Source organism: Telmatherina bonti (genome assembly GCF_933228915.1).
Source record: "Telmatherina bonti genome assembly, chromosome: 11".
Classification (NCBI taxonomy): domain Eukaryota; kingdom Metazoa; phylum Chordata; class Actinopteri; order Atheriniformes; family Telmatherinidae; genus Telmatherina; species Telmatherina bonti.
This window is the reverse complement of record NC_136629.1, coordinates 28,655,153-28,666,752: the sequence shown is the minus strand read 5'-3', so window position 1 is coordinate 28,666,752 and position 11,600 is coordinate 28,655,153. Positions and strand designations below refer to the sequence as shown.

At 37.3% G+C, this 11,600-nt stretch overlaps 1 protein-coding gene across 1 annotated transcript in view; it reads right to left on the bottom strand.

Annotated features, from left to right (window-relative positions):
- LOC306762815 (protocadherin-15-like) overlaps nt 1–11,600 on the bottom strand; it is a gene marked incomplete at its 5' end in the record, with an annotated part of 165,886 nt that overhangs the window by 65,877 nt on the left and 88,409 nt on the right. The window contains 2 exons of the mRNA XM_079249435.1: nt 2,789–3,019; nt 5,188–5,493. Coding sequence (XP_079105561.1) covers nt 2,789–3,019; nt 5,188–5,493 — 537 coding nt within the window. The remainder of the gene's footprint in view (nt 1–2,788; nt 3,020–5,187; nt 5,494–11,600) is intronic.

Below are 11,600 nucleotides of genomic sequence, written 5' to 3'. Positions count from 1 at the left end.
TTTGCATAAACTTTAATGATCCTATTAAATGTGAACCTAATAAATTCTAAAATTAAGTTAAAATTTTTTTATATAAACTATACATAGTTTGTACTGTGGCTGGCTCTAGACTGGAATTCTTTATTTTTTTTTATTTTTAAACAAGATTGGTATTTAAAATGTGAGAAAACAATCCTCTCACCACCGGGGTGACATTACAAAGATTATAATCTTTAGGGACTAGAAAAGCATATTGTAAATGACTATTTAAATGACCACAAAGGTATGGTTGGAAAAATACATACTCTGTCCTGTTCAGAAATCTCTAACAAGTCAAAACGTTCATGTTAAAGACATCTTTTAGTGACAAACAATTTGGTAACCTTGCTAGAGAACCCTGTTTTCTTGGCAGGATTAAGGACATGTTTAAGAAAAATCTATCAACATGACTGAAAATTACAACCTTGGAATTGCTTGGTAACATCAACAGTTCTGAAAAACACAGAATAAAAGAGCCAATATTTATGATATAACAAATCCTAACACCTCAAAGGGCTGGTATATTAAAAAAAAAAAGTCACCGCTGTTATTAAAGATGCAACTTTAATAACACAGCAGTAGCAACTGGATAACACAGTCAAGCTAAAGAGAGTTAAAGTAAGGTAGAGGGTGAGAAATTACAGCTGAATAAAGGGTACAGAGAGAATTTAAGTTAATTTGCATATCCAGTGTTTCCCACACAGTGCATTAATTCAGCTTCTCCATCTACCTCATATGCACAAACGTATAAAATCTTCCTCATACTGCACCAGATCAATTATGATAATGTAAAGGAGGACTGAATAAATAAATAAGTAAATAAATAAATAAATAAATAATCAAATGAAACTCAAGTATTACATCCTTCCACAACCGGTGGATCAAAAGGTCCGGGAATACTAAAGACCGTAGAACTAACCATTCTAAGGTATGAATATATTTTCTTGTAAGCAAAAAATAGAGCAGACAATCAAATGAGGACAAAAAGAAATTATTTCATGTCAGAAAGACTTGAATATACAATCTGACACTTGACAGAACAGTTCGACTTTCAAGTGTAAACTTTAAATAAACTTAAATGGAAAACCTAACTTTAACTAGAAAAATAAATAAATAAACAACCTTGCAGACTTGACAGCTGAAAAAGCATAGCATAAAATGATCTAGCATGAAAAGAACTTTTAATGTTGGCCCTTTCTGTGAACCCCACAATGAATGAAATTAGAAGTAAGGTACAGCATTTTTCTCTGTATGAAAAAAAGCTCTTTCAGGGACCAAATACTTTGTCATTCTGAACCACTGAAAGAAGTTAATCACACTGCTGCAGCTTATTGTGGGTCTGCATAGAATCGAGTTGAGTGCAAAATCTTTCTTAAACTCAGTAAGCCATTCACATGTGTCCAAAGAATAACTCAACTGTATAAAATAAAAAACGAGAGCTTGATCTTTCTTTCTCTTGGGCTTTCTCTTTACTTTCCACCATTTTGGCTGAGCCACAGGCAACAGTCTGTGTTCTATAAACTCAGTGGTGGAGGCTAGTCTCACTTTGATCTATACACAGGTTTAGCGTTTCCTAGCAGAAAATCTATGATCCAGCTTTTGCTTTCAACAACAAAGGCTCATCCTTGTGCTACAAATGTTCACAAGGGGAGCTGTGACAAGATGCATGCACACAGACACTCCTACGTTTGCTTAAAATATGCATGTGCTACAAGTGCACAAACAAATAAATAAATAACATTGGATAAAGAATACTTTATCTCCATGCACATGGTGGCACATACCAACACACTTTACTGAGGCACAAAATAGACAAGTATGAGATTCGTTCGGAAATGTGAGAAACGCACAGAATAAATGAGACAACAAAACAATAAAAGGGGAAATCAAACACAAATGACTTCAATATCTTTTTGGAGGCATCATACTAGAGGAAGCAGAATCAGCCCCATCTCTGGACCTCTCGAAGTTCGCATTAATCCACTGGGCTCATTCAAAGTCATTTCAAATGGCAGACACTAGCCTGATACCAGTGGCTGTGCAATTCCTTATTCTATCAAACTCTGTTTGTGAGTGACAAAACTCAGAGTGCAACAAAGCTTCTCTTCATTGGGGGACAATGCCTCTCCACAGGCTGAAAGACCTTCCTTAATAAGGCACTTCGGCTCCTTCCTGCTCATCACTGACAGCTTAATTCTGCCGACTTTGAAGGGGGGAACTAAACTCATAAGCATAAATAACTGTGCACACATTTTAAAGAATTCCTCAGAGTAAAAATACACAACCATTAATTTGTACAGTACACACACATGAAGAGTATCACAACACAATCCGTTTGTTCGCTCAGCTGTTAATCTCTTAAAAGGCAACAAAGGGAACATGAGCGCTCATAAAAACTTGGCATAATTGCTGTCACAAAGCTAATGAGTCATTCAAAGCTGGAACAGCAATGTGGGGAAGACAGAAACACCTTTGTGTCTATTCTATTTTCAGTGGTGATGCAGTGAGGGCCAACAGGTCAGGAGGCTAAAATGTGTTTTAAAAAGGTAATGCGTTCACCTGTTGTAATGGCTGGCGAAGTACAATAGCAGTGCAATTCAAATCCCTTTTGTATTATGGTCTTTGGTCGCTATTACTACTGTGAAACTATGCTAATGATTCACCACATCTTCACAGCCAGCGCTGCACCTCCAGAGGGAAAATGAGGTTAGGTAAAAAGAGAGCAGAACGCAGAGAAGTGAGGGTACACTGGCTATCTTGGGGCTCTTACTGTGATTCGGACTGTGACGGTAGCTTGCCCTGGGGGCATTATCCCTCCTTGGTCGACAGCTTCCACCTGGAAAGTGTAAGATGCCCCCATGCCCATAGCTACCAGGTTCTCAAAGTCCAGGGTCTGCAGCACAGCCAACTCCCCTGTGACTGGGTTCAGAGAAAAAAGCTGCTTGGCCGATTCAGTCTTGATCCGATATGTGACATTGGAGAAGAGGTCTAAGTCCAAAGCCTGGGGAAAGGAGGAGGAAAATATAGGGAATTAGTCCACGAAAGACTATGGAAGCGAAAACAAAGCCAGCTTAATAGATTCTTAAAACTTGTGGCCATACCTTTAGAAATACAAGCTAGTGGGTATTGGTTATCAGCAATTAATGTTAATATTTCTACTTTAATTATGCATATTTTCTGCTGCAAGGGTTATTTCCATCAATCATTATTCAGGCTCTAATGAGGTAAGCCACTGTAGAGAGCTTAAGTTCACTGAATTAAAACACAAGTCTCAAAGCAGAAATAATATCCAAAGGCCACTGCAAGAGATTATCGGACGAGATGTACAAAGATAAAACTAGAATTATTCATTCCCTGGCCAAAGTTTATATAGATGGTTTAAACAAAAATGTTTCTCCAGGCTGGAAACGAACAAAATTGAACAATGACTTGAACACACTGCATAATTGTGTTGCTAGTTACTAAAGCACAAGGACTTTTATTTTCACTTTAAAAAAAAAAAAAAAAAAAATTACTCTTATTTTGAAATTTGGTTTAGTCTTCCTTAGATTCCAATCTTCATCAGATTTATTTTATACTTGTAAAGATAGTTTAATTTGATTTTTTTTCGCATTCTCTACTTTCAACTACTTGACTGTCTGATAACTAACATGTGTTTGACAAAGTAAATAGAACAGTAAAGCTGTAGTTGGTCAAGGCCTTTTTCTAGCTTGTGCAGACTTTTAAATGAAATCCTCAGATAACTTGACAGTAACATTTGTAAACATAACTCAAAAAGGTATGGATTTTAATTACATTTTTAGGAAATGGAATAAGGAAGAAGTGATCAGACTTTGTGGTGATCCAGATCACCACCTGGATCCGGATGTGTTATAAAGGATGGGAAGACAGCAACAATTTTCCCATTTGATTTCAACTTTAAAAATAATGTCTACAATCACTGGCAATTAATGAATTAGAAAAACTACAATGGCCTGACAGAGGTCAATTTCATGTCTTAACCTGTGGAGCAAACCAAGCTCCACAAATGGTGGTGGAGGTGGAAAGGATCCAAATGCGGAGCCGGGAGCCAGACATTCAAAATAAGGGCGCCCACTGAAGAGACCACATGAGCCTAACGCAAACACAAGCAAACACAATGGACCAGCACTGAGAACAGAAACCAAGTGGTATAAATGCAGAAAAACCAAACAAGACGCAGGTGTGGTGAATGAACTAAATGAGACCAGGTGAACCTAATGAACAACAAAAAAAAACTAGAAACAAGAGAACTAAACAGGGAAGACCAGAACAAAAGATACAAAACAAGAAACCAAAACTAAAAATACAAAACACATATCATGACATGAAGTTAATATTGAGAAAAGTGGCCAACAGGAAATTAAAAAAAAAAAAATAGAAGTGACCCTAAACTCAACCTCATTCAGCACAAGGTACTGTTAATTTGATGTTTCCAAAAAAAAAAAAAAAAAAAAAGCAACAATAAAAAAAAACATCAACCTCTGATCTTACTGATATGGACTGTTTGGTATCTTGCCTGCCATCCATGTCCGTTAAGTGTCAGAAATGTTATCTAGGACATTCTAGTTTGACACAGCAACTGAAATGTAAACTCCTCACATTCTCTCATCCTCACCCATTTCTCACCCTCCCCACCTCCTGCTATATCCTATCTGGGAGATGTCACTCACAATGTGCCAGCAATTATTCGGCCCTCTGCTCATGTTTGCTCTGCATGCACAAGGTTTTCCAGGTAACTTACTGCTGTGCAAACATGTGCACTGATATCTGACAGAGTCAAAACCGAAGAGTGATTCTGAGTGTTTTCTTTTATATGTTTTTCCAAAATTCATGGCATATTATTGTTTGTCAGAAAAGAGGGATTTTCAACTAAAGCTTGGATGTGAATACAGAAGAACGGCTTTAAGTCTTTATTTTGTCAAAAGCTCCCAGAGGCTTGCCATGTCTATAGTGGAAATGTGTTTGCTGTATATAGAAGGATGTATTTTTCTGTTTGTGCAAATGTTTCAAGACTGGAAGCATTTCGCATTGTAAAATCACAAAATTGCCGGCTCATGAGGTTAAAACAATGTTTACATCTTGATATTAAGACACGCAGGAGACATAAAAGAAAAGAAACAGACTATGCTTGAGGTGATTTTAACTTACACTTAGTTTTAGCACCACAGTTCCAACAGGGCTGTTCTCAGGTACATTCACCACATAGGTATCCTGTGAGAACACGGGGCTGTTGTCGTCAATATCTTCAACCTGGATCAAGAGCGTCAACATAGTCCGTCGAGGGTCCACTGCTCCATCTGAAGCCTCCACTACCAAGTTATACTTGTTCGTTGTCTCCCTGTCAAGTGGCACTCTTGTGTAGATGCTTCCATTACTGCTGATTATAAACAAGTTGGGGTGATTCACAATCCGGTAGTAAACCTGGCCATTGGCTCCTGCATCTGGATCTGTCGCCTAGGGAGAGAGAAAGCTATCAACAATGGGAAAACAAATTGATGTCTTTGTGTCACTATGCCCTCATAAATTATCTGCTTGAAAAAAAAAAAAGTCTATTTGTTTGCCTTCAGTCTGAGTAACCTGATGTCAGGTATCTGCAGCTTTTGCTGTTTTCGTGTAATGATTTAATGTTGCCAGATTTTCAACGCAGGCAAGGGCGCCACAATGAGCACGATTAATTGGACCTGCACATCTGCATTTGATGGAGAATTTGCAAACGTGAGCTGAAAAGAAATGCTGCATTATACAGCTTAGATAATCAGATGGAAGCATAGTTGGCTAATGAGCTGTAAAATGAAACATCAGTAAACTAATATTAATAAACTATGATTAATTTCTGAGGCTGCTCTCGTAAGCCGACAACCTGCGGGAAACAATGAGAATTCATTTGCACACATCAATAATATACGACAGGTAAATGAATAACAAATATTAAGAGACAAATGCAGAAGGATTTCACTTGTAGTAAACCACAACCGAAGAGGCCTTGATTCATTACATGATCCATTAGAGCTTGGCTTTATCTTGTCGCCCTGAGTGTTTATATAGCTTTCAAGAACAAAGTCATGCAGGCTTCAGTAATGCAGCCGAGTCAAAACAACCCTCACATGAGTCGGATTTCTAGGTCATGACACTGAAACTCAAATGAATATGTAATTCGTGAGTCAAGAAGAAAAGCATATTTTTTACTCAAAGTATCATTTAAAAGCCTTTTCTTAAAAAAAAAAAAAGAAGAAGACCCAAATAGAAGAGAAAGAATGAAATGATGAAAGAAATGAGAAAAAAAAAAGGCTAAATTAGCTGATCTGCTAATCTGAAAGAGCCGAAACATACATGTGTGATTTAATGTTATCATCTGAGGTGGTGCCCCTATTTGTTCATAAATGAGACACAGAGAACAAAAGGATGAAGTTGAAAGACTGACCTAAATCAAGCTAGATTTGATCTGCAGTTCTAAGCCTTGGTGAAAATAAGGACAAAGGATAACAGGAAGAAAAAAGAAAGAAGTCTCTGAGAACCAGTGGATGAGGAAGTGGGATAAAGACACACATGACTAGTAAAACCAGCCCTGACATTACCTTTAGCATTAAGCCACGATAAAATATTGTTTTTTTGTTTAGTGGAGGAGGAGGTCAACTGCTGACATTTGAAATACTGGCATAAAAATAGTTATGTGGCTCTTTTAAGACCCTTCTGCACCCTTTTTTCCCTACCCCCAAACTGAATCCTGCTGTTTGACTGCTGAAAGAGTGAAACGTATCACATCAATTTGTCCATGTGCATCCCTACCTCTCTGCAGTATTATATAACAGAAACTATCGCCATATCTTCCATGTGAAAGCCAATGCAGTACTACAGGGGAATATGTTTATCTGAAGGCCAGAGTTTCCATTTCACATAGACGCTTGCACTTTAACCTGGCTGGATCACCAAGGAACCTTAATAGATATATAACCTGCTCATAGGAGTGTAACTGTAAAAAAAATATGTATAATAAATAAAAACAAATAGATCTTTCACCCACTCTTATATTTTATTTTTATCATATTAAGTCCACACTGCAGAACATTTTCATGATTTTATATGAGGGGACCAAGTTTGTTTCCAAATTTTATATTCATACATACCTATGCTGACATATGATATGATTTTTTTCAGCTTAATACATTTTATTTGGCAAAATTTTGGGACATAGTGACATCTGAATACACTTCTTGAGTATCATGCTTAAATCTACTAAATTGGGTGCGGTGGCGCCAAAATAGCTCAGCACAATGCTCTTCTGCTAACCCTCATGTACATTTCCATGAAAAATGATTGATAGGTTTAGCAATTTATTTAATTTATTGGCAAATACAGAGTTTAGATAATTCCAACAAGCTGAAAACATTTGATTTAACCACTTTTATTCTTCTGCATAGTCTCAACCATATCATAAAAGATTTCTTTTAACTTCTTTAAGTACTCTTCAGAAACAGTTGTTTGTTAGTTGGCATCGCCAGAGAAATATCTACCTGGTTCCTTTGCTACAAAATGGATTCATTAGAGCCAAGAAGACCATTTCTGAAGAGGTTACAGTGAATAGTACATTGATCCGCTGGTGAATACATCTCTTAGATCCTGCATCACACACTGGCGCAAATACACACAAAAGTGCTCTTCTAACATTCAGCAAATGCAATAGGGAAGCTAAGAAAAAAAAGTTAATGTTAAGTAAAAATATATATAAAAAGAAGATATATTTATTACAGCAAACAAACTTTAAAATTAAATTAAGGTAAATTTGTCATGGGTCTGAGGGCCCTGGTGTGTGTGTGTCTAGGTGTGTCTTGTTTTAAGGTGGAGCCTTTGTTCCTGGCAGGTTTTCCTCACAGTTGAAGGCAATCATCTCGTTTCATGGCTGCAGTATATCTACCCTGATTTGAGCACTACTCTCTGCCGGGTTGCTGTACACTTCTCTGGTAACGTCTGGGCCTTGTGATAGGGTGTGACCGCTGTCTTTGCTTTTTGAAGGAATTTTTCCTTGTTTTTTCAGAAACTCTTCCACCAACCAGCCATTCCAGTCCCTCAGCTGCCATCCCTGCCTGCTCGCCTGCCAACTTGCACCACCGACTCCACCTTTTTATAAATAAACTGTCTTTTGTCAACACAAGTTTACTCATCCGCCATTGGGTCCTCTTATTTCCCACCTGACAAAATTAAATTGAATTAAATTAAATGTATATTATAGTCCAAAAAAAATCAAAAGCTTTCCTATAATCTTAAGTTGCTTTGTAAAAATATGAATAGTAGACAGGCAGTTGAGTTTTGTAAAATCTGTATTGGACTTAAAGGCGTTTTAGGAAGACTAGGAAAGTACAGTGTTCTATTCTACAGGTGACATGTTAATGGATCAATATTGCTGCACTCTGAAAAATATTTCTGAGATGAAAGAGACCTATCTTCATTATATTTTTGATGTGAGATATACAACAATGATTATATTAATAATAAAACTGAGGTTCTTCTTCAAAGGGATTAAAAGAAAGTGATTAAAGTTTTATGAACAGTTCCTCTTTGTGTGCCGATGAATAAAACTTCTTGTCCTTGTCAAGCTGAAGTACGTTTTCTGCCTTCCATGTCTTAATATATATAATGCAGTTAACAAAAAAATCATCATTAGTGTGAGTGTCACAAGAAGACAAAGCCATATAAACCTGCGTATCATCAGCATAACTGAAAGTTTTTACCATGTCTCCCGAAGACATCCCCAAGGGGCAAGTAGATTAAAAGTGATCAAAAATCAGCTTTTATGATCTGGAAGCTGATTCGTCAATGCTTAAAAAAAACAAAAACAAAACTATGTTTGTAAGATAAGGCCTGAAGCAGTTTAAAAGAGTACCAGAGGGGCCAGCCGAGTTCTCGAGTCTGTCTAATTGTATGGTATGATCCATAGTATCAAAGAAGGCACTGAGGTGAAGCAGGACAAGAACTGGTAGATTTTTTTTTCTTTCCAGGTTTATTCTGATGTTACAATTTTAATTGGTGCTGCCTCCGTATTGTGTTTTGCTCTTAACCTAAACTGGTATTCCTCAAATATATCGTTGTCTTTCAGAAAATCTTCCAGTTAATTAAAATTGGGTTTTCTAAAAATTTACTTAAAAATACAAATAGGATATAGGTCTGTGACTGTTAATATCAAAGGTCAAATGACACATGTTAAGCTGGGGTAGGTAATCTTGCTCAGAGACATTTTTTTTTTTACTCAGGGTGAAATGGTTCCTCGTCCTGATAGTAGTCTATACATTTTGAAACCATGAAAAATAAGAAATATAGTTAGACTCCTCAGTTTAATGGAAAATCTGTAAAAACTCTGACCAATCCAAACATTTGGACTGAATTGAAGTTGTTCATTTCTTATATTTCACAAGCTTCTTCTACCAGCTCCCCTCCTCCCCCTCCCGCAATGCATACCTGATAGCGACACCTTGCATATCAATAGTGTGTTAGGATGAAAATACAAAGTAGTGAAGAAGAAACTTGGGAGGCAAACATGGCTGAGAGAATGCAGGAAGGATTTCCCCGACCCGGCTCGGTTTATTTGCCTCCTCCCGCTAAACAACAGAGAAAGAGAAAAACAATTGGTGGAAAAATCTGCGAATAAAAAAAAGCCTTGGATCATGCAAGGAGCAAAACCAGAGGGGGATGAGCCAAGACCGAGTGCCTCTTTCTAATCTTGCTAGCTCCCCAATATTACCTGCCCAAGCTTTCAGTTAGGTTTCCACTCAATAGCTCTTTGAGATATGCTTTTTAAAAAAAAAAAAAAAAAAAAAATCTACCTACGTGCTGTTATTTTGGGCCTTTTGCATAGATGCAACTAAAGAAATTGTAGCAAATAATGTGTCTTCATGACAGGCTGCTTTTGAAAAAAAGAGCCTAAAGATAGAACTTTTACAGTGGTGCTTTGCTAATTTGACTATTGTGTGTCAACGCAACATTTATTTCTTGTATGAGATGCCTTTGTACATGCTTCCGTGACTCATATGTCAGTGCTAAAGTGGCTGGCTTTACACACATAGAACTCATTCCTCTGAAAATTGTCACGTAAAAAGACTAAATGAGTGGAAAAACAGCCAATGTACAAAGAAAACCTTCTAAAAAGACCTTCAGAGAGCCTTGAAGACTATCGCTCAAGAGCACTTTAAAAGATTGTAACAAGGTCTGCTTGTTCCAAAGTAAAATATAAAGGAGTGCTGTTCAAGGCCATTTTTACAGCACTTCAGAATTCTATCAAAATTTTCCACCCATTTCAAACTTAAAGTGTACAATGATGTCATTGTCTTAACACTGAAAAAAGAGTTTGTGTTGTGTGCCAAATAGGATTGTTTACGATTTTCTTGAAACATCTGACACATTTCAGCCCACCGATTAAAACTTGATTGGCACATTTCACATGATGTGCTTTTGATAGTCGTACACAAGCTCTTGTGGATTTGTCCACCAGTCATCCACAATCTAAGATTACGGCCCTGCTAAACAGTAAACAGAATGAGCTTTTATAGTGTGGTGTTTATCAGTGGTAGAATTGAGGACTCTGCTGTCAGGGGTGATAACTGGATAAATTGTCTTCAATTTATGTTTGTGTGTGTAAAATAAGAACAGGTGGGAACCAGCTCCAATTACAGCAACGATAATCCGAAACGCTTTACAGCAAGCAGTAAGCTACTTAAAAGCATTATACATTTGCACTGCAGTCATCTTCTCTGTTGGCAGCTGCCTGAAGCCTTGAGACTGGCTGGATTATGACTCCCTCCCTGCAGGTGAATTCAAACCAGTAAGGGAATAAAATGAGCTGATTTTAGAGTGACATTGGATTTAAATGTGAAACACTTGAGTGGACATACACTACCATACAAAACACACATTTTACAGTTAGGTTCAATGGGAAAGTGTGTCCAAACCTATGACTGGTAGTGTAAATAACAGCTTAACTCAAGCAGTGTGCATCTCATCCATCCCACGTCTGCCAATTGGAGTCTTACTGTGTCATGAGACAGTGAGCTGTAGGCTACTTTTTTGATTGGGGCAACATTTGTTACACTTGCACAAGGCACCAAAATCTGCAGAGCACAAGTTGTAATTCAGGCCTGCAGAAACAGAGCTAATATTTTCTGATCATTTGTCAGCCTATCAGAGGGAGTGATGAAACACAGAGAAATAGTCTATGAACAGTAAATGGTTTATGTTAACAACGAACAGGCTGCACAAGTTGTTAGTAGGATATTTTAACAAAGTCAGGTGCAATCAGTTCCATATGTATTTGGACACTGACAATATTTGTTATTTCAGGTGTTTACCAAAACATATTTATGATACAGTTTTCTAATCAATATGGGCTTAAAGTGCAGGAACCACACTTCTTTAAAATCTAGGTGCCTTTTTTCCAGTACACGCTCTCTTCAGATTGACCCAAACACAGCAAAAGTTGTAATATTTACTGTGTTTTTAGGCAAAGAAGTACAATATTCTGCAATGGAGGAATCGATCATCAGATCTTAACCCAACTGATGATGCATTTCATGACA